The sequence below is a fragment of the Xiphophorus maculatus genome, chromosome 24 (genome assembly GCF_002775205.1).
Source record: "Xiphophorus maculatus strain JP 163 A chromosome 24, X_maculatus-5.0-male, whole genome shotgun sequence".
In the NCBI taxonomy this organism is placed as follows: domain Eukaryota; kingdom Metazoa; phylum Chordata; class Actinopteri; order Cyprinodontiformes; family Poeciliidae; genus Xiphophorus; species Xiphophorus maculatus.
In genome coordinates, this window is record NC_036466.1 from 1,834,458 (window position 1) to 1,858,157 (window position 23,700).

At 40.5% G+C, this 23,700-nt stretch overlaps 1 protein-coding gene across 7 annotated transcripts in view; it reads right to left on the reverse strand.

Moving 5' to 3' along the window:
• Positions 1-23,490, reverse strand: part of LOC102237040 (sodium channel protein type 2 subunit alpha-like) — a 39,464-nt gene extending 15,974 nt beyond the window's left edge. For 2 of the 7 annotated variants that reach the window (XM_023329961.1, XM_023329964.1), the window contains exons 1-16: positions 16,049-16,315; positions 14,452-14,570; positions 14,129-14,218; positions 12,940-13,068; positions 11,368-11,459; positions 9,391-9,642; positions 7,866-7,929; positions 6,639-6,780; positions 6,310-6,516; positions 5,108-5,386; positions 3,844-4,185; positions 3,552-3,684; positions 3,226-3,464; positions 2,948-3,121; positions 1,583-1,939; positions 833-1,348 (exon numbers count right to left, since the gene is read on the reverse strand). In XM_023329961.1, coding sequence (XP_023185729.1) covers positions 833-1,348; positions 1,583-1,939; positions 2,948-3,121; positions 3,226-3,464; positions 3,552-3,684; positions 3,844-4,185; positions 5,108-5,386; positions 6,310-6,516; positions 6,639-6,780; positions 7,866-7,929; positions 9,391-9,642; positions 11,368-11,459; positions 12,940-13,068; positions 14,129-14,218; positions 14,452-14,570; positions 16,049-16,315 — 3,402 coding nt within the window. The other 5 variants (XM_023329962.1, XM_023329958.1, XM_023329959.1 and 2 more) reach the window with 5 other exon arrangements.
• Between the last annotated feature and the right edge of the window lie 210 nt (positions 23,491-23,700).

Sequence of the window (23,700 nt, forward strand, 5' to 3'; positions counted from 1 at the left end):
ACTGGCACCACACCCACAGTGACAGATTCCCGTCACCAGGGAACTCAGTCCCGATGCTCTGTCAGCCAGACAGCAAATCAGGCTTTTAGCTGCAGCACAAAGGGCAAGCAGTTGCAAAAAAGGGTAAGTGGAAAATGTGTCATATCCTCCTGAAGTTTTATCTCCAGTACAGCCACAAATTTCTATGTATCTTCAAGTTTTGTGGGATAGATTGACATAAAGCAGTTCAGAATTGTGAAAACCATCGGAGCCATCTGTTTTTACCTCAGGTGATCAGCTTAACTTTTCATAATTATTCTCTACTCTGTGATGGTCTGTCACATAAAATCCTTATGGGAAACAGGGAAATTTGTGGTCATATCGAGACAAATGTGAGAAAATGTATTTAAACACAAAGGCATAAATCACTAATTATGCCGTTAGATAAGACTTAGATGTGTGTTTACAAAGCTTACTGGTAAGGCAGCCCTCTCCAAAACAGTGAGTCATGCAGCTTGATGATAAAACATAAACCTGTTATTCTGGACAAAGACTAATTTGAGTCTCTTTTAGGCTGCCATGGCTGCCAGGATTCTAGGCTTGAGATGAGACTCCATTAACACAGCATGATGCATGTACATATGAGTCAGCACTTGTGTTATTTTCAAACTGCTTGACTCTCAGATAATTGTCTGAAAAGGCCATTTCTATGCAAACCTTTACATATTCACGCTCTCATTTGTATTGCGTGTTAAATAACGCAGACATCACGATTTAATCAAGCTTTAAGAAAAACGGCGACATGATTTTCTAAAGCTGACGGAGACGTCAGCCGCATGGTGACCCGTCTTACCTCTTTGCTGCCCTCCACGTCAGAAGAGTCGCTGCTGAAATCCTCCGTGTTCAGGTTTTCAAAGTCCGACTCGCCCACAGCGATGGGCACGGTCACCGTAAGGCTGGGGTTGTGGATAAAGGACATATAGTCGCATTCTTCCATTGGGTACTTGCTCGTGGTGTCCCCGCCTACCCCAACCACCAGCCCCCCTGGCTTCCCATTGCCCTCCATCATGTACACCCCACTGGGGTCTTTGGTGATCTCCAGTGGCGTGTGGTTGGAAATGCAGTTCCCCTTTCCGTTGCTTTGCAGATCGTCCAGGGGTTTGCTCTCCTCGGCCAGGCCGGAACCCTTGCCTCCGTTGAAACAGAGGCTCTGGAGGAACTGCCGCACTTTGGTTTTGACGTAGGAGATGCCCCGCTGGATGCGGCCAACGGCGATCTGGAGGTTGTTCATCTCGCTGTCGTCGTCGGTGGCCGCCAGGTTGTCTGCGCTGAACGAGCTCAGGAGGAGGGCCAGGAAAAGATTAAGGACCTGGAAGGAAAGTAATAGGTGAAGAATAATAGTACAGAAAAAAAGACTACAACCTACAAAAGAGGATTAAAATGATCAGAAAAGATAATTTTCTGAATTCTGAGATTAAAGTAGAAATTCTAATAAAAATATGTCAGATATCTGAGAAAAAATTCAATGTTTTTTTTTTCCTTTGTGTTGCCCTAATCCTCTTCCGTAGAAACCAGAACTTTAAACACAGAAAACAGTTTGTACCACGAGGTTTCCGATCACCATGACCATCATGAAGACGATGATGCACATCGTCTGCCCCGCCACCTCCATGCAGTCCCACATGGTCTCGATCCACTCCCCGCACAGCACCCGGAACACAATGAGGAAGGAGTGGAAGAAGTCGTGCATGTGCCAGCGTGGCAGCTCGCAGTTATCCGAAATCTTGCACACGCACTCCTTGTAGCTCTTGCCGAACAGCTGCATGCCCACCACGGCGAAGATGAACACGATGATGGCCAGCACCAGCGTCAGGTTGCCCAGAGCGCCCACGGAGTTACCGATGATCTTGATCAGCATGTTCAGAGTGGGCCATGACTTGGCTAGCTTGAAGACCCTCAGCTGTTTAGAGACACAAATTACAGGTCATGTAAGGGAGGAAGATCATAATCCAGTATGTATTTATCTGAACAGTAACGCATTATAATTAATCATCTTATTAGAAAAGAAATAAAATATAAAGCAGTTTTTCCTTTTGAATGACACCTGTACTCATATAGTGCCCTCTATAAGCATTAGAAATCATAGTAAAAAAAAGTAAATAAATTTGGCTTTCCTTATGTTTTGTGGAAGCCACTGATTGGTTGATAATCTCACACAAGAACAAAGGATATTTTGAAAAGGCAGCATTACAGAAAGCTTGGCACTGCTGAGCACTTATCAAACACTGCAAGTTTAATCAAACAAAAAGTGATTGACAAACAAACAGGTTTTAAAATGAACCACATCACCTCTATTTTTTTTAAGGTAGGGTAAATTGGTCTTAATCTACCTTATTTTAAACTCTCCTCAGCTGGTTTGAAACTAATTTTAGAATTTATTTAAAACAATTGCCATATGACTCATTTTACCTAAAACGCTGATAATTACACTAAGCTACTGGTCACAAGACACCATACTTATTTTAAACTTAACACAGTCCTGTTGTGATAGTGTTCTCCAACTAAACATGGGATGTGTTAATAGGTGGCTGTTCTAACAAATACTTGTTCTCTTCTCTCATACAATGTCTGCTTTTGTGATTTTCGTTTTTGTGTGTTTAGCTGGTTAAGGAGTTTGTACGCTAACCACTATTTAGTATGTGTGGTGCCATTGTTTTTAGTATTTTTCTCAAATATAGTCTAATATTTCTATCCAATCTGCTGTTTTTGGACAATATTTAGTCTGAGTGAGTTTCATTAGAAAAACATGTTGAATAAAATTAGGTTGAAAAATTAAACAGGTTGTCAAAAACATTTGACTAAACCATCTAGACACAAGAAATAAATTCCTCGCAGTCCCTGGAATGACACGAATGTTCTAGGGGTTTCCCATTAACCTTTATAGATTTAAATAAATGACTAATCTTACCAATCTGAAGGATCTGAGCACAGACAGGCCTTCTACATTAGCCAAGCCAAGCTCCATAAGACTGAGACTGACAATGATGCCATCAAAGATGTTCCAGCCCTCCTGAAAGTAATAGTAGGGATCCAGGGCGATGATCTTGAAGCACATTTCTGCCGTGAAGATCCCTGTGAACACCTAAAATGGACAGAAAGAAAAACCTGAACCCAAATCTGCATTATGAAAGGAAGGGAAAAAGATTCATAAAATTCTTTACGACATTAAGTGTAGCAAACACTCACCAGGTTTCCGATTGAAAGGAGGTTATCAAACTCTCTGGTCATGGGGTAATGCTCCATGGCCATGAAAAGAGTGTTGAGGACAATGCAGATGGTGATTGCTAGATCCACGAAGGGATCCATGACCACCATGCTGACAAACTCTTTGATTTTCAGCCATGCCGGACAACAGTCCCAAATCAGGCAGGTGTTGGCGAATCTATACCAGCAGGGTGGGCACTTCTGTCTCGACTCCTCCAGCTCTGGAAAAGGAGGAGTGTTCTTTGAAAATCAATCAACAAAAAGTGAAAAACATAAGCTTGAAACGAGAAGCGCAGAAAGACGCTGACCTTCCATGGTGTTGGTGAGGATACTGGCTACGCTCATGGCTCTCTGGCGCCCCCCTGGTTCATCTAAATAGTCCATGGAAGGCTGGAGGAATCCTGATCGGCGCTTCTTTATCTCAGTATCTGTTGTTGTTCCCTAATAAATAAATAAGAAAATCTCAATCAGCCCAAAACTGGTTTAGCTGTTGGAAATTAGTAGAAAAAAGTTGCAGTAAACCAACGTGAACAAACCAAATGCTAAGGAGGGAAATATTAAAATAAAATAAAATAATAACCCATAAAACAATAAAGTCACCTCAGGCAGCAGGAGACCTACAGGGGAGGTTGTTACAGGTGTCCCACCGACCAACGACACCACGCCGTTGCAGTCTACGGAGCAGTGCATCTTTCCATTGGCGGGCAGCACGATCCGTGGCGCCCCCAAGCTGGTCTGGCTGACGGCGCTGCAGCGCCGCTCCAGGCGCCGCGGCAGGAACAAGGACCCTCGGCGACTGTCGTTCTCCTCGAAGGTGCTGTGCTCGTCGTCGGCGAAGTCGTTCTCGGAGCCCATGTCGCGGGCTCGGCCGCGGAAGCTGAAGAGGCTGGCGCGGCTGTTCCTCCGCGGTGAGAAGAGGGAGCCGCGAACGCTGAGGAGAGACTAGAGAGAGACGCAGGAAGCGTGGAGTTACTGGGATTTGTAGGCCAGTCAAAATCCCATTTGTGCAACAAATTATTGTAAAAATCTTTCAAGTCAGAACACAAGCATAAATAAGAAAATATTATTTAAATATTTGCATCCTTACCATTCAGATAGTATATTTTTAATATTCCCTATTAGCCAGTTTAACTTCAGGATGAAAGCCATTTTTCAAGCCTTTTTATTCCATTACTGCTGTACAATCTTACCCATTTTTTGGACTTGAATGAACATTTTGTCACGTCAAATGTTTTTAACTTAACTCATCCTATTCATAAACCTTTAAAGTGTCAAAATCAGAAACTGAGGACTTTGCTGTTTGCGTGTCTCAAACCAGCCATCAACTGGAAGAAGATGAGGATGTGAGACAGAATGAGACTCGTCTGAACGATTAGCGTTAGCTTCCACAATGTTTTATGTGTTTAGCTGTTTAGCGTTACCTTCTGCTGATTTTGTCTATGTGTTTCACTTTTAATGTTAGCTTCTGCAATTATTTATGTGCATGTGAAAGAAAGATTTTGCTGAAATATTCAATGATCTGTTGCAGTTCATGTCAAAGGAGGTGACACCAGGTTATCTTACAGGGAATCACAGGAAGAGGTGAGTGAAAACAAAAGCAAAACTGGTTTAGCAAATCTGAAAAACACTTTTCAGATTTGTTTATGTAAATGTACCACTTTTTCTTCACTTCACAATTCTATTGTTTACTGATCTATAACACAAAATCCCACAAAAATGAATTAAAGGTTGTGGTTGTAATATGGAAATGTTCAAGGAGTGTGAATACTTTTGCTGGGTTTTGTCTTTTCACTTGTCAAGTTTAATTAAATTAGCTTTTAAATCCATGATCCACATGGATCTGCCATGTAAAGTTGGAACCTACTTGGTTGGGTGAGGAGCATCTTTTCTCATAAGAAAGGCGGTTGGCATCGATGGAGAAGCGGAAGCTGGACCTCTTGATGCTGTCCTCGGACATGGACTTGTGGAACTTGTCGCACACGGCCCTCTCCTCCTCCTCCTCGCGCTGCTTCCTCTTCTTCCGCCTGTTGCGCCGCTCCTTGGCACTTTTCGAGCTCAGCTTGGACGTCCCCGAGGAGGACTCGGAGGTGGGGCCCCCTCTCCCGCTGTACTCGCCGCTCTCCGTGGCTGCTGCCGCGGCAACCTGCCAGCCAATCAGAGCACAGAGACAGTTGTCATGGAGACCCAGCGCCTGTCTCGGAGTGGAGGAGAGAGCCTGGCATGAAGAGCCGAATCAGCCTCAGTCGCCTTTCTATAAATGGACGTCTGAATGTTTTCACCCAAACCAAAACATTTGGTACAGATGGAGGGGTACGACGGTTCCTCTTTGCTTCCGAAAAACAAGAGAGACAAAAATCTTAGGATCTAGACAGCATTGAACAAAACGCCACACATATTTCCTTCTGATTTACTACAAGGTGGAAAGAGCCTCAACGAAATGCCAGAAGCTGCTCCCACATAAAACTGAAGCTGGAACCTTCAGCTGCTGTAAAAGTGAACGCACTGCCAAATATGTCACGCACTTCTTCAAGTATTTAAGCATTCGCTCCAAGAAATCTTTTTTTTCCCTGTCGTTTAAAACACAATGCAAACAAAGCGAAGGAACGAGGATTTAAATGTCTGCCGCCAGTGTGTGTATTACAGGTAATAACACACCACTGAATTAAAGAATGTGTGTCATCTGATGTTTTCAATACATGCTAAACTAGAGAGTCAAATAAGCAGGGACATGTTTAAAATTGATTTTCCCTGCAGCATCTTTTCCATTTTGGCTCCATCTATGTTTTACAAATATAGACATTTTGGAATATGTTGTGTGTTTTGTGCACTTGGGTTTAATTAAATACTTTCACAATCTGGTAAACATCAAACAATAAACCCCCGGGTCTCCAAGGCAACTCTGCCTCACGGTGAAAGAATCAGTCTGAGCACTTTGCATCTACTGAATACTAAACAAACAAATCGGAGCACTCAATAGGTTCTGCATATGTTCCGATTTTCAAACCAACAAAAACAAAATGTTTGCCTTGATGTAAAGTTGAATGTGGTGGGGGGGGAGCTTTTTACCTGTGCCTCCTCCTGCTGCCTTTTCAGCTGCTCCAGCATGGCTTGGAACTCCTCCTCCTTCTGCTGAGCCTCCTCGATGGTGGCCTGGTTCTGTTCGTCATAAGCCATGGCTACCACAGCCAGGATCAGGTTAATGAGGTAAAAGGAGCCCAGGAAGATCACCAGCACAAAGAAGATCATGTAGGGTTTCCCTGCAGCACGCAAAGTCTGATTCCACCAAAGCAAAGCAGAAAAACTAAGTTGGCTTTTTTTCTTCTTTTACGTTTCTCTACATTATTTCAGTAGACGATAATGTAAGTGTTGATGGTGAAATGTACTTTCTGACCGACCTGCTGGTAGAGGTTTTCCCAGAAGTCCTGCGTCATGAGTCGGAAAAGGGAGAGGAAGGCCCAGCTGAAGGTGTCGAAGCTCGTGTAGCCATAGTCTGGATTACGGCCCGTTTTCAGACACATAAAGCCCTCTGGACAGAGTCTTCAAAACACAAAACTGAGTTAAAAATGACCTAATTTGAAGCAAATGCCAGCCAGATTTACAGGAAACCCAAGCAACTCCAACAAAATAAAAATATTGACACCTTTGGTCGTATTACAGCCAGTGGCAGTTTTTGATCTTGGCAGTTGCCCAGAGTGTCATTCGAAGATTGGGCAGCTCAGACAAGCGATTAATGTTTAAACACCAAGACATCTGTGAGGTAAGCAGCTGTTTATGCCCCCCAGACCACTAGGGGGACCCCAAAAGCATGAAGCTAGCCTGATCTTATATATATATATCTTGGCACAGCCAAGATACTGCACAGAACCCTCAAGCTCCCAGGCCTCTGGTAGAGGACCCGAGCTCAGAGGATAAGAACCACCCGCGGTGGGTGAGAAGGGAATTTTATATATATATATATATATACATATATATATATATATATATATATAACATTGAGTAATCCAGCTGTTAGTTGGGGAAATATATTAAACTTCTTAACTTGCTTAATGTAAAGTCAGTGGGGTTTTTTTGTTTTGTCTTTTTACTGATGTTACTTTCAAATAGTTAAAATAACATGACCCACTTTAAATTCCACTGTGCATTCCAAAAATCAAAAATATAAATTTTTTGTTTTCTAAATCAATAGCCATGATGACATCAGTATGATGTAGGTTAATTATAAATGGTGCTAAAGATAGCCAGTATGTTTTATACATACTAGAAGAGTAGTACATATTGGAGACATGTATAGGGGGGCCCAAATAAAAATATGCTTAGGACCCTAATAATGCTTAGGCCAGCCCTGCGTAAAAAATTTAATACCTGTGCCCTGAACAAGTTTTATTTTTTATTTTTGAATGACCAACTGTAACTCGCAGTACTTCTTCTCTGAAGCTAGCAGCAAAGCCATGTTTTAATCTTGAAAACAAACGCTGTCCTTCTTAGTATGAACAAACAAACCCAGTACTTCAGAAGGAGCAGTTTGGAAGCTTGCTGCACTTTCTGGAATCGACTCTAACTGGGTCTGCTCCGCTTTGCTGTGCGTCTAATTGGCCACATAAATAAAACATGTCAAGTCTTACCCGGCACCGCTGCCGTTTCCACAGAGCAGAGCATCCCTACGGCCAGGGAGGTGATAGTAATTACCTACAGAGGAGGGCAGACAGAGGGACAACAATCTGAGCCGCATCATACAGGATATTAAAGAGACGGAGCAGAACAGGCATCCTGTGGCTTTTGTGAGGGAGGATTAATACATATCTATGCAGAAATTCTTTATTTAATCAGGTAAACCCCATTGAGATCTAGATCTCATTTTCAAGAGGGACCTGAAACAAACTTCACTCCCCGTCAGAGAATCGAACCCCGGTCTCCCGCGTGACAGGCAGGGATACTCACCACTATACTAACGAGGAGATTAGTATAGAAATATTATGACTACTTCAACCCTGTTCACATGTTGTGATGTTTTGAAGAATTTTATTGTATTTCAGTTGATAGATCAACAGTTGCATAAGGCTGACTCAGAAGAAATTAGACGTGGTTTACAGTAAAATATTGCAAACCTGAAATGTGCCTTTTTGTTCAGCCAATATCGCATCAATTACATTTGCTTCTGTTGGGCTGTCTCCACCAATTTTTTTGACATCTAGGAACATCTTTTGTGTTCATATTGAAGAAAAGCATTCCCACAGCATGATTCTGCCACCACTATCTTTCAGTGTCTGGAGAATGAATTTTCCCAGAGTTGTTTGTTGCGTTTCTTGGTCTTCCTGTTTTGGTTTGTTCTCTAAAAAAAACCTCTGAGGTGGATCTATACTGATACACAGAAGTGGACTCTATTTATGAAATAATTGATTACTCAAGGCAATTTGGTTGCAGTGGGTTTAATTTCAAGTTTTCAGAATTAAGGGGGCTGAAAACAAATGAATGCCACATTTTTTTAAATAATGTTTTGTGAAACAATTTTAAAATGATATAGCATTTTCTCAACTTCCTAAGATAAATGGCTTAAGTCATCTTTTGCCCCCCCAATTTTTTTTTTAAGTTTTTTATTTAAAAAAATAAAATCATTTTGGCAAAAAGGACTTAAAACATTATTTTAGCAAGGTGACTATTTTCCTTCCACTTCACCATCACTGAAGTAATATCAAGAAAATGGGAATAAGCTCAACAGATGTAAATAATTTTAAATGCAAATCCACTTTTTATATCCATCTAGATTGGATTTCTTCTTAGGATTTTCTTGTTTCTCTGACTGTAAATTAAAATCTCGCGCCCATTCCAGCGGCTGAGCTACATCCCAACAACTTGGTTCTAATCAGCTTTGTCTGCCTCTGTCGCCTTGTTTGTCTGCGACTCTGCCTCGGCTTGTCATGTAGCTGGTGCGTGTCTCCTTGGTGTCCCGCTGGCGGTCAGTGACTCACTCTCCTGCAGCACTTTAGGCTGCTCATGCCACACAGATGGGCTACGGGAGAATGACGGCTGCTGGCGAGGGGGCGAAGAGTGGAGGGAGGGGGAGGCTCTCGTTGTCGGGACGATTATCCGCCCCGCGACTCGCAGATCGCTGCGTCCGACATAAGCTAACCCAGCTGCATGTTGGCTTACTCTCATCGCTGATGAACTCGGTCCAGTTCAGCGTGGCGTTGAACAGGCCAGTGTCGTTGCCCGTGATGCTGGAGTTGCTGCTGCTGCTGGCGTTGCTGAAGTTTGGCACGCGCACGCACTTCTGCCTCAGGTTGCCCATGAAGAGCTGCAGGCCGATCAGCGCGAAGACGCTGAGGCAGAACACGGTGAGGATCATCACGTCGGACAGCTTCTTCACCGACTGGATCAGAGCGCCAACGATGGTCTTCAGGCCTAAACCGGGAGGTGGGGCAAAGTTAATTAATCGCAGTTTGACCAGAGAAGACACAGTTATTAATAAATTACAGTAGCAGGCAGAGAAAGTTCCTGTATGAATTATTTGCTGTCATCCAGGAATCAAGGTGACAAAATTTGTTGTTTTTTTTTGCTCAGTTTTGTTTTTTGAAACATATAAAAGATTCCAATAAAGTCCACTGATGAATCTAAAAAATAAGTGGAGGTGTGAATACTTTTGCACTCCAGCATTGATTCATTTTCCTTCTGATAACTTCCTGTTGCTACGGCTTCTATTGTTTTCTGTTGGTTTCTTAATGTAGAAAACAAATGTGCAGGTTCTGGTTCTGTGTGCTTTGTAGTGCAGCAAAACCAAAACAAAGAAAATTTGTTTTCAGACTAAAGCAAACGTATAGGTTCATGTGATTAAATGTCCAACTGCCTTCCTAAAGATGGTGATAATCGCACTGCAAATAATTTTACTGGGTTTTTAAAGGGTAGAGAAAGAGTTCAAGTAAAAGTCCTAAATAGGCCTAACAACATGTAATCCACGAGCTAGTGGGCTAACTTCTCTGGCTTCAGGTCGGCTGTTTAGCAGAATTTAAAGAACATATTTGCAACATTAAACATGATATGGATCAGATTTTTGTTTTTGAGTTTTGTGGATGTTCACAGGTATCGACTGTCGCAGAAATTCAGCTCTGTACATACACCATCCCTCCTATTTATATATCCAAACCATCTGGTTACATTCTCCTCTGCTTTACTCAAACTCTAAATATTTGTTTTAACAGCTATTTAGTAGATATTTTGTTACAGTCATCTTTAAGTAAAGCGCTAACGGTGTGTTACAGTGCCATTCAAAAGTTTACACACACTCATCAAACTTGAGTGTCACTGTTTTGGAGTCGTACATGATGCACTTGAGTTGCTTTTTTCCCCCCACAATTCAATGATGATGAATTATCAAATATGGCGTTAGGTGTACAACTTCTTAAACAAGTAATGAGGGTGTAGGTAGGCGTGTACTTTTCTAACCATTTAGATTAGAGATCATTTGCATTCGATTAAAACTTGCTGTAAAATCATTTCATTTATCTCAAAGAGAAAAAAAAGGCTGAAATGCATCATAAGACAAAACCTATCATGACACCCAATTAATGAATGAGTATGTAAACTTCTGAACCTAGCTATGTGTGTTGTGTGTTAATTTGTGATGTGAAGTACCATTTCGTACCACTCACTGTGTATTTTTACCATAAAAACACACAACATTGAACGAGACATGCACAGGAAAACAAGGTAAGGAGGAACCCTGCACACACACACACACAGGCACACGCGCAGAGCTTGCCACAAGAAAATCGGCTTTTGCAATGTCTCATGCAAAAAAGGAAAGAAAGAAATAGTGCACAAACTCTACTTGGAAGGCTCCCAAGGCAAGAATAGATTTCAACCAAAAAGAATTCTGCCTTAAAGGATGTGTCTTAAAAGCAGAGAATCCTGTCAATCTGTGCAGATTGGAGCCAGATTCCAGCTTTTACTGGCCTTGGGACGAAGGCAGCATGAGGGACGGCGACAAGCGTCGTCAGGCTTAGCTATAGTGAGATGAGCTGAGAGGAGGGGTGGGGGGGCGGGGCGGGCGCATGGGTTTAGATGTTAGCGAAATGTCAGTTAGCCATTAGCGTTGTATGTTAACCTTATGGGCCTTGATGGCTCTCTCACCTGGGATGACTGAAATTGTTTTCAAGGCTCGCAGAACCCTGAAGGTTCGCAGTGCTGAGACATTGCCCAGGTCCACAAACTCTGTGACATATCTGTAAGGGAATGCAGTGGAAGGGAAAGGGGGGAGGTGGGAGGGGGAGGAGGGTTTTTGGAAGGGGGGAAAGGTGTGGGACACACACCCCACATACGTACACGCATACACAAATCAGACATCCACCCACGAGGCGTTACGAGACAACAAGGAGGGCCACGGGGAAAAGAGGGGGCGGGGAGAGGAGGGGGACGGCAAACGGTCACACACAGAGGACAAATGGCAGGAGTTGCTGGCAGCAGGCGCTGGCGCCCTTACCTGGGATTACTGAGATAGTTTTCAAAGCTCGCAAAACTCTGAATGTGCGCAGAGCTGAAACATTGCCTAGGTTTACAAACTCTGTTATATACCTGCAGGATCAAATGCACAGTTACTGCAAAGCAATGCACAGGCAAACCTACTGCTCAAGACATAACACATGGGAGAAATAGTCCAGCTTCGGAAAATGTGGGATAATAAATGGGAATCTGGAGCACAACGCTAGAGATGCACCGAGGAAACAGCTGGTGATCGCTTAGAAACTCAAACGTCACGACACTACCAGGTCAAAGTAACAATATTCTTCAGAGTTCTTCTGAAAGAGGGAAGAAGACTGCTCCTCTTCCTATTAGTCATTAAATATCTTAAAAAGTTCTCAAAGGAATAAGCACAAGCTGCGTTTTCATTACAATGTGCACAAAATTTGTTGAAAAAATACAATCTTGCAATTGTGGCGTTTCCATTAAATAAGAAACGCAATTAAAACCATGTGAATAAGTTTGTTCACGTGATAAGTCACTAAAAACCATCATCGCCCAACTACCTCCTGTCAACTACTTCTTTGTGGTTTCCTCCAGTGGTAACATCTGGTTGTCAATCACGTGACTCATGTGATGTGAAAAGTGTTTCCATTGTAGTTTTGTAAAATAAACCATTTTCAGTACAGCCAAAAAAAAACACATCTCATCCTAGAGCCAAAACTTTTCAAAATTTGCAGGTTCCTGTTAATTAAATTTATCAGATTGTGAAGCTGTATGGTCAATGGAAATGCGACTGCTAGACAGAATTAGCATTAGCATGTTAACCCTTGAAAACAAACTCCCAAGAGATTTGAAATGAGCCATAAAACTCTGATCGGTGCATCTCTACATGATACAATATATAAGATACAAAATCTTTACCAACAAAAAAGCATGCACTGTAACACTCAAGGCTTTGTCTTGCACTTTAAAGACAAATAGCTGGAATCGCTGAGGCGTGATTCAAATATGGGCCAATGTGCCTGCTTTAGGGGCTCACATCCATTATGACAGAGTACATTTATGATTCCTAGCCATGCTTTCAAAAGGTACACTACTAAGCTTCAGATTACATTCTGTTCATCTTCTCACATTCAGGATGTATTAATCTTCTGGGCCGATTAGCATTAAAAACCTTTGACTCTGTAATCTGTGGCAGATAATTTCAAGATAATCCTCACAAGACTCTGTGGTCATACTTACGCCATGAGGATGACGCTGAAGTCCAGCCAGTTCCATGGATCCCGCAGGAAGGTGAACTTCCCTACACAAAAGCCCCTGGCCAGGATCTTTATTAGGGACTCGAAGGTGTAAATCCCTGTGAATGTGTACCTGGACGGCAAGGTGAGGAGGAGAGGAAATGAAAACACACGCAGAGAGAACAATTGGATCTGGCTGCAACCGGCAATGAGAGAGAGAAAAGCTAAGTCAAACACAGAGCAGAATTCAACCTTCGTGCTACACACAGTGCATTGCAAGAGAATGCATCCCCCTTGTGACAATCACAAATTTCAATGACAAGTATTGGGAGTTCATGTCACAGACCAACACAAATGTGACGTGAAAGGAAAATGATACAAGTTGTCCTAAAAAAAGTCTAAAAAGTGCAGTGTGGATTAGTATCAAACCCTTGGGCTCACATTCAATCAGCACCACATGTACCTGGCAAATTATGAAGTACGATGTGTAGTTGGTCAAAAATGAATAATTTGGGTTATGTAGCCTGTCACAGGGGGAGATGGATATTTCGAAGTTGTATTTTCACCATGTAATTCATTCATTCTTTGAGTTTCAAACTAAACATTTAATTACCATGATAAATAATTTACAAGCAAAACATTTAGCTCCAATTTAAATATTTAGTTAGCAAGCGAAATATTCAGCTTTTGCTAAATATTTAGTTTGAATTAAATACTTAGTACGCAAGCTAAATATAATTGAAACAAAAGTTTTAGTTACTTAGTGAGATAATTTTTTTTGATTATAATTAATTCATTTTGTTAGCTAATTATTTGGCTTCAAAATAAATATTTTGGCAAGTTAAATATTTTGTTAGTCTCAGTAACTAAGTAGTTTACAAATGCTTGATGGTGAAAGCTAATAAATTACCAACACAATTTCATTAGCAAACTCCGTATTTAGTTTACAAACTAAACACTTAGCTTGATGTGACATTTATAAATGAATGAATAACATGTTGAAAAATGGAACCCCATTTAAAATCCCAAATTAAAGGTGTCCACTTTTCGCTGCTTACAAATGAAACCCCATATAGAACAGGTCAGTTGGTGCTTAGTTTTGTGTTTGCATTGTGACAAACTGTGGAAAAGCTGAAAGAGAATGAACACGTCTCACTATTATTATAAATCTTAGTGGACATCTGTGTACTTACTCTACATTCTTTGCCCACTCTGGGGGGTTACTCAGGGTCATGAAAGCACAGTTGGTCAGGATGGTGAACATGATCAACATGCTGAACATCGTAGAAGCAAAGTTAAGGTGCACAAGGAAATCGACTGATTGAAAGAACAATAAAACCGGTCAAACAACATTTAGCCAGACAGCATTTAAACTAACACTGACTGCCCTCTGGTTGTATTGTAGTGATGAGTAGATCAACAAAGCATTCAGAGCCACACAGTCTTTACCAGCAGCTCCTTTTACTCCCCTTTAATCCAAATCGAGCTGCATCCACCATAAACTCTAAAAGGATATGAGTGCACTAAAACTTTAATAGCTATCCTCCTCAGAGGGTTGAAGGGGTTTAGGATGTACAAGGCAGAAGTGGCATTGAAACGGAAAATTGCCTTCCCACGATTCAATACTATGAAGGTCTGAAAGACAAAAAAAAAGACCCAAAAGGGTTAAGATTTCCATAGAAAACATTGTACAGAATGTGATGCACAATGACCATAAACACAGAAACTGAACATGGCTGCTCCTGAAAACATCTCCATGAATCACATTGTTACAAAATAAGATAAAGAAAATGGTTTATTTGTTTCTCTATTAAATGTGATGCTGACTGACAGGTACATACTTCCATAAAGAATATTAACACTTTATCTTATCTACTGCTGTGCTATGCAGGAAACAAATAACTTGTTTATCTAAATGATGCTAAATTGCCCAGTTTTTATCGGATTTATTGTAGTTATTACAATACTAAATAGTCATGCTTTAATTGAGTTTTTATCTTTACTAGAGAGCCATATGCCTTCAAAAATGGTCACTACAGTGTTGAGGATGTTATCGAATACGGAGTAACTTTCCTACTTCATTTTATGGATTGAATGAGTGACATGAATGCCTTTTTGTGTGTAGGTATATGTTTGGGGTCATGTACTTTGTGTATCGTAGGATTTATTTTTGTAAGGTAAAACCATGCAGGGTTTCTTCATGTAAATAAAACACTGTTAAAAATGCATGTGATGTCATTCCAAGATCTGAGTCTTGATGTTAAATTAACTTCATAGTAGGTAAAGCTAATCATATGCTGACTTCAAGAACATCATGTTCATGTTTACGTGTGATAAGTGTTTTAATTCAACAAGATGTCCATTACTTTACATGCTCTGATATGTAATATTAACTTAAACAATCTGAGAAGGTAATTTATTTCTGCTAATCAACTCAAGTCAAACTCATTCTGTTTTATTACACAGTAATAGCTTTGTTTGTGGCAATTTTGATGATTGGATTTTGTGCTGATGGATGGACAAAATCCAGTTTCTCTGGCAAATAAATACTAGAACTAAAACATATAATTATGTTTCAATCTTTCCAAGTTTCACCTTCTAAATGGAATTGCTGAAATACATGAACTTTTAATAACGGTCCACTGAAATGACATGCATATGTATGTTAAGTCAGGTTATTTTAATTTTTATTTGCCCTATCACTAACTAAAGGTGTAGCTTGAAGTGGATATCATGTAAATTTCTTTGAAAGGACATGGATGAAACATGAAACTCCTGGAAATGCAGCCATTGATTTTAATGAAGCATAAAATTATTACTTTTTAGACATGACACTATCCTTGAGCTACAGATGGATTATTCAGACTTTTTTTTAATAGAAACCAATATGCTGAAAATGTTCTGTACATAGTTCATGAAACTTTCTTTGCAAATAAAAGTTTGATCACTGGAGAATAAACTTCAACCTTTCATGAAAAGCTGGAGTCTGAAGAGTTACAATCATTCAAACTTGACTGCATGAGTCATTCCTTATTCTGAAGGACAAATGAATGTTATTATGGGAATGTGTTTATGCTCCTTTGTTTCTCTTGCAGAGACCGAATGAAACAGACCTTCTGGTTGCTGTAGAAGGGGTCCAGGTCCTCCAGAGGGGTTGACACCAGACCTGGAGGGATGTCCCCGTAGATGAAGGGCAGTGACTTCCCCGCCTCCAGGTCGCTGTTGGGCTTGGGCCCGTTTTCGTCGTCATCGTCGCTGCGGCGCTCCGCCCGGGGTCGCCGGGCCTCCTCCTCGGCGATGCGCCTCTCGATGGCGGCCAGCGACTCGGGGACGAAGGGGCGGAAGCTGTCTGGTCCGGGCGGTACAAGCAGCTGCGCCATCTTGACATCCTGCTCCTTCAGAGGGCAACGAGGGGCTCAGCTATGGAAGAGAGCTGCGGAGAAATAAGTGTGGGAGGGGTGAAAAACACCGGGTGTTGTCATCACTACTCTATTAAAAGCTCTTATATTGACATGAGAACCTGCCATCACATCTGGATAGATATTAGGAGTGAGAAACAAGGACGCAGCGAGCCGGTTTCACATGCTAATGCTTCAGAGTGACTAACACTCTGGGTTGCCTTTCTGTTGAACACAATAGTCTGAACATGTTCGGTTTTATAACGGATGACTGATGATGTGAGCGCCACGGAACATGAACCGCTTCACATTTATCCATAGTCTTTTTCAGACAGAGCCCTGAGGAGAAATAAACTGATACAGCCCCGAGGAAAAATATTCTCACCCGCTGATTGTTTCCACTCTGCTTTAAACAATGAATGTTTTCCCTCCTTCATACATTTAAGTGCGACTTTATTGAAGATTCTTCAGGAGGTTCAGGAAATAACAGACAACCCGAGCTGGGAGTATTCTCTTTGTGACAGGGTCTACAGTTAGAAGCTTCAACAGATTCGCTGTATTACAGACTGCTACAGGAAATCGCAGCCATCAGCATCTATAAGAACGTTGAAGAAAATGTGTAATATTATACATTAAGTTCAAGTTTATTTGTATATTGCATGTCAGCAACAAGGCAGCTCAAGACAGTTATTAATTGTTAAACAAGCAATAAACATGACATTTTGTCAAATGCCATCAGATAAATCATCAATACACATCAAATATTTTAATCAGTGTTCCATTTACTATTGACTAAAAGGTAACTCTAAACCGGTGGGGGTTTTAGCCTTGGTTTGAAGGAACTCAGTGTTTCAGCAGTTTTGCAGTTTTCTGGAAGTCAGTTCTAGATTTGTGGTGCGTCATTATAAAATGTAACTTTCCTCTTGGACTGCTAAAGCATTTTAGAGTAGAAATGAATTCCAATCTCTGTGCCAAAAACTAAAATTCCAGTTTGTGGTCATATTGTGGAAACCTTGAAGGGTTGTGAATACTTTTGTGAGGTCATGTGGACAGTGTAAGGAGACGGGTAACTGAGGTAACCAACGTTACATGTCATTAACTTCCTAAAATAATCATCAATCAATTTTTTATTTATTTTTTTTTTTTGCTAAAAGGGATTTTGGCAATAAATAAATAAAAAATAGATAAAATCACTTTGGCAAAATTTTACTTCAGCCTTTATTTTAGGAAGGTAATGATATAAGAGAGAATAGAGGTATAAATGAACTGTACAGCAGCATTAATCTAACTAGTCCTCCCTATGCAGCTCTATATCTTTGTCTTTTTTATCACTGTGTTCTGCCTCTTGCTACCAGTGCTCTCTGTAGACTCAAAGGACATTTTGTCCTGCAGTAATTAACAAGTTGATGGCTTCAGATTAGAACAGGAAAAAATTAAAACCTCATCGAAAACATTTAGAATAAACTAGCGCGATGAGCTGCTGCCATTTTCTTAATCAGTAGCAGCACCAGTTCCTCCCCCTGTCAACACCCAGGCCCGGTTTGCTCCCACAGGACAAGTGGTGAGAAGACACACAAACAAGTTCCTCAACAAAAGAAAAAAAAAAAAACCCTAGTGAGCCATTATCACTGGCTGCTTGGTGCTTCCCCTTGTGTGTGCAGTATTATTTCTAGAAATCTCCCCATCGGCCGGGACTCAAAAGAAGTGATCCCTGCTTGATTCGTCACACGCCGTCAGTCAACGGGTGTTTCTGTTTCAAAGAAAGACAGACAGTCAATACGAGCAACCAAATGCAGCCAGTAAGTCTGTCACGATCAGCAATCGATCAATTAATCGCATCATAAATGAAAAAATGAAAATGAGCGCGATAATTCCCAACAATCGTCAGAGATGCTCCCTGTTCATATCGCTGAAAAGCCACCATTTTGAGAAACGGCGCAAATATTTGACAACCAATATGAAGTATTTAGTCTGCACTACCTGCCACTTGTGCCTGTTTTCCCTGTCTAAGATGAATAACTATTATTTTTTGAAATGCAATTGTGGTCACAGACACTTCGTAATCCATTTTGATTATTGTTGTTTTATTTTGGATATTTAAAATGTTTTCTGGTTTCTGCTTTAGAAAGCAGAAACTTGAGTGGGTGTACTCACATTATCATGTCATTATTACTATATTAGCTAAAAATGATCTCAAAATGACAATATTACAGTTTATTGTAATCATTTCCAGGACAATTTTAACATCCAGCAAAATTTGTTATCATGACAGACCTAGTAGTAACTATAGATAATGTTCAGATAGATACTAGAGATGTCTGGTAATATGGTATGAAATGATAAAAGAAATCTATTTTTCTGGGAGTATTGTGATCTGGGGCCAGAAATTCACTGACTAGAAATAGATGATTTTCTGTTTGACTAGACTAACTGGTGATTACTCAGGAAATTAGAAAAAAAAGTCTGATCTTTCTCTCTATTAGTGCAGACATCTTGCCAAATAAACACTTTAAGGTTGTGATTATAACAACACTCTTCTGTGTGGAAGTGTTTACTGGAGGAAAACAAGTCACATTTAGCCATTTTGTACATCAGTCAGGGGATTTAAAATGAAGTCATAATTGTCATAGCGATTATATTGGTAAATATTGTGATTATCAGATCCAATATGTGCCTATTTTCTTTTGTCTTTCTCATCTGTGCTTTATGGGTCTGACAGAATGAGGCATCTTTTTCACACTTAAATCTGCTGCAGATTTCAAACTGTGGTCAATGAGGATCTTTGCGACAGAAGATCCATTAAACACATCCGTGTGTGTCCTAAAATCTCCCAAAGGATCTTGTGTTGTAACGTGTGGCTTCACGGCTTGTCCAGCTGTTTGTAGACGCATTAGTCCTCATCTTCACCTCCAACCCTACACCTCTAAGCGTAGCTGTCATGGTGGCCGTCTGTGCAGGCAAATTTAACATGACAGACTGATAACATGGACGGCCAGAAGACATTTCTGCTTATGGAAAGATTACATAGCTATAAACGTAAGATATGATCTGACTCACACATACAAATACTAACTACAGATGTGAGCGACATGCAGTCATCCATTAATTGTTATTCTTTATAGAGTTAAATTATTACAACAAAAAACGTCAATGCAAATTTCAGGATAATTTGTTCAAACTACTGTAAATAGAAGCAATTTGCATTGACCTCATAAGAAAATAATAAAATGTGAAACATGTGAAGTTTCAGAAAATCCACTTATCTTAATCAGTATTACTAATTCTTCCAAAAAGACTGATCAAGTATCCAGCTAGGTGTGTGACTTGCTAAGAAGGCTCGAATCAAATATTAGTGGTATATTTTCAATCATACATTCTTATGCGAATGAAAAATCTATTAGAAATTGGAAACTTTTCCACTCAGTTCAGTCTAAAATGACTGCAGCTGTCTATCGTTTGGTCATTCCACCCAGGAAAAAAAAAAAGGTTTGATGAAACTTTTTTTCGTGAGGGTCAAAATAGTCAAGTTGAAAACTCTGGTTGGTTTTTTCTATGTATGAGAACACAAAAATGAATGTTTTGTGTTTTTCTTTATCCGCTTGATAACAAACAAAACTAACAAGGTTTTATTGAATTGAACAAAATTTATTTGGGGATCGTTGTAGATCCAAAACACACAGTCTGCTCATTTCCTGGATGGATTTTCTCATAGCACAATTCTGCTTCTCGGTAAAAACTGCTGGATGTTTGTAGTTTTGTTTACTGTGATTTTAAGAGAAATGCAAAAACCTGCTTAATAAGAATGTGACATCTTTGTGAAAGTAATGATAATTTAAGAGCACCTAAGATTTAAGAGAAGGTGACCAGAGTCCTGCTGGATCCTCTTGAAAATAATTTATTACTGTTATAAAGGTAAAGCTACCTGAAAGTATGGTTGGCATGCTAAAAGGCTAGAGCATCATGTCAGCAGAGGACTGCTTACTTTAGACAAGTTTTACTGAATAACGAGCAGAATACATGTTTAAAGTTAACTAAAAGATAATGCTAGCAAAACATCCTAATGTTAATAATAATCACAAGCCAGGCCGGCTTTTGAAGGGTAAAACTTTCAGCACATTACTGATTATTTATTATGCATGGAGAGAACGACGTTTAATAATGGCATCTGATTTAAAAAAAAAAAAAAAAATATATATATATATATATATATATATATATATATATATATATATATATATATATATATATATATACATAAATACATAATACTTGTGTGAATATTTTTCAAAAGTAACAACTTTTGAAGACAGATGGAAGCAGGTAGTCAAAAATGGTAACTACATACAGAGTCTCAGGGAAGTCTTCCTCTCTTTAACATTACGCCTCCATTATCAGTCTTCATGCTCATGATTTTCCACGGACAGATGGTTCGCTGTCCATGGTGCTGAAGAAGAGGAAGGCAGCTGTCTCCAAAACAAACAAATGGAAACCTCGATTGAAGTCGCTTATTTTTCTGCTGAGGGTTGTCAGAAGCCCGCCGTAGAAACCCAGCATAGATGGGCCGACATGTTCAAGAAGCTGCTGCTGGCGGAAGAAAACCCGTTAGGTACTTTTAATTGGCTGAATTTCAGAGAAAGTGACCTTAGAGCAACTCTGACAACGTTTCCACGCGCTAGAACCTGACACGCAATCAGGCAGAAACTCCGCGCGCTGATTTCTTCCAGCGTACATGTGAAGGTTGACGAGAAAGAAGAAAGTCGGACGGTACCTGAGTTGTCGCGACTTCACAATGAGCCACAGCAGCAGCAGCAGCAGCAGCAGCAGCAGCTGTCGCCATGTTGACGACGTCTCCGTGTTCACCTCAAAAGCGTCGCATTCGCCACTAACGAGAAGCACCCTCTGGATACTCCCACAGCAACAACACGATGAAACCTCCCCAGGAGTAAACACTCAGGACGGTATAGAACAAAGAGCCCCGTCAGCGTGGGTATTTGCACGCGCACACAGGTGGGAGACTAACCGAGGTTGAGGGTTTCATTGGCTTTAGAGGCGGCAGCGGCAGCAGACACCCTCCACTGCCACCTCCTTCTGGAAACCGGCTGAAGTTGGCTTCTGATTCAAACCACTGAATAAAGAGCTGTTCCGCATATTTTGCTGACTCCTATCCTCCTTGTTTCAAAACATAAAATGCCTGAAAAATGGCTAAGTTGTTCTGTGCCAGATCGTTTTATATTTGGCTATGTAAACAGTGCTGTTGAAAAAGTATTTCCACCTGTTCAGAGTTTTTCCTATTTCCTCTTTTGTCACTTAAAAATGACAGATGCTGCTGTCAGAAATAGATAACGGTCAACCTTTATTTATTTGTTTTAGATAAACATTAAGTCTCACCTGGTGGAGGTCATTCAGGATATTTTATTAATGCAAAGGATTTCTTAAGAGGCATAACGAAGATTGCTTAAATTAGTGCGCAGCAATGTTAGCTTCTGTTCAGCAGAGCATGTTTTCAGTTAGTGGTATCAGATACAAAATAAAACTTGTTTTTTTTTTTTGCTAAAACCTAGCCTGACAAAATAAAATAAATGACATCCAACAGTAATATTTATACACTTTTAAAGATAAATACAGTTGTGGATGTTTCATTATGTGTTTAATCACACAGGCTTTTTCATTTTTCAAAATAGCTGATATATGGTCAAATACATTACGTTCTATTATAGCTATTTTTGTCTGTTTGTTTCCTGTCAAGCTGTTAAGCATGGCAGTGGCAGCGTTTGTGCCAGGCAACCAATAAATGTTAATGAGCTCTAGCAATATTGCCAAAAAGAGAGGTTGTTATCCAGCCAGAATCCTGTCTGAGCTATCTGCATCCATAGTTCTGAAAGTGAGTGAAATAGCCCTTTAAAGGAGTTTCGAATCGCAAGGCAACTTCACTGTCCTCTAATGACCCGATCTGGAAAGTGCAAAATGACATTATTGCCAAGCAGAGAGAGGACGACCTTATTTCTGATAGTCTTAACCTAATGACACCTTATGCGTTATTGACGAGTTTAAAGATGGCGACTCTCAAGAGTGACGAGCAAGGGGGAAAACGACTGGTTTATAAATGAGTAAACTATACATGTGAAAGGTGATCTAAAAGTGACAGTGGAACAAATGGTTCTGAATGAGTCTGGGCGTGTCCTTCCCAGATGTGTGTGCACTGTTGTCATTTCCTTACACACACGCACACGCCCGCCCACACGCACACACACACGCGCGCGCACACTGATTTTCCAAAAATAGATGGAGGAGCTTTTTTTTTTTTCTCCCCCTGTCACCTCACTCACACGTAGGTCTTGCCTACCTGTTCGAAACCTGGATGAATGTTGTCCGTTTCTGGGTCACACACCCTCGGGTATAATTTCAACAACAACAACAACAACAACAAAAGATCTCGAAAAAATTCGTTACCAGCACGCGCACGTCGTGAAAGATTCTAGTTTTTGTCTCACACAGGTTTGTTTGTCACGACGAAAAGACAATTTGATTTGTAACAGGGGTAGATTTCCTCTTTAATGACTGGCTGGTTTTACATAGAGGAAAAAAATATACATTAACCTTTGTTTTACATTTGAAACCTCATCAATGAAGGAGAAAAATATGCAGAGGAACAACGCTGAATATGCCTGGGGAGCGCGCAATTAGCGGAGGGATATCATAGAAAAAGATAAAAACACCACACCGAAGCATAGACCATTGATGTTACATGGATTAATTTATCACAAAAACGCTTAAAAATCACGTCACACAAAATTGGCAATTAAAACCACATATTACTGAGTCCCAATAAACTGTCAGGCTACATATTTTTTTTATATTCAGTAAAAAATATGTGAATACTTACCACCATTACGGTGCCCAGCAGGTGGGGACCCTGAAGGTAGAGCCCATATCCAAAAGAATAATCCTACAGTGATTAAATGGGTGGTCAGTCAATGCGAGATTTAAAGGCTTTTCCCCTTCTTTTGTGAAATCCCGTTAGGCGAACGTATAATCATCTAATAAGCGACTCTTTGATGCTTTTTTCTCCCCTCCTTTTTTTCTCCGCCCTTGCTTGCCGTGGAGAAATCATTCCGCGCTTCCGGTTGGTTAGCACGGCGCGGCGGTCTGGGAGCGAGTGTCGTTAACACGGGAAACCGTCACAAAATGGCCCGTACGTGCAGCACTTCTAGAACATTTCCAAACCACGGTTCGAGATGCGAGCAACCTGTTGTTCGTCACCAAAAGAAAAAGCCAGAATTTCTCAATATTTTAAAGTTCAGGTGATATTATATTTTATAGGTCTATTATTATTATTATTATTATTATTATTATTATTATTATTATTA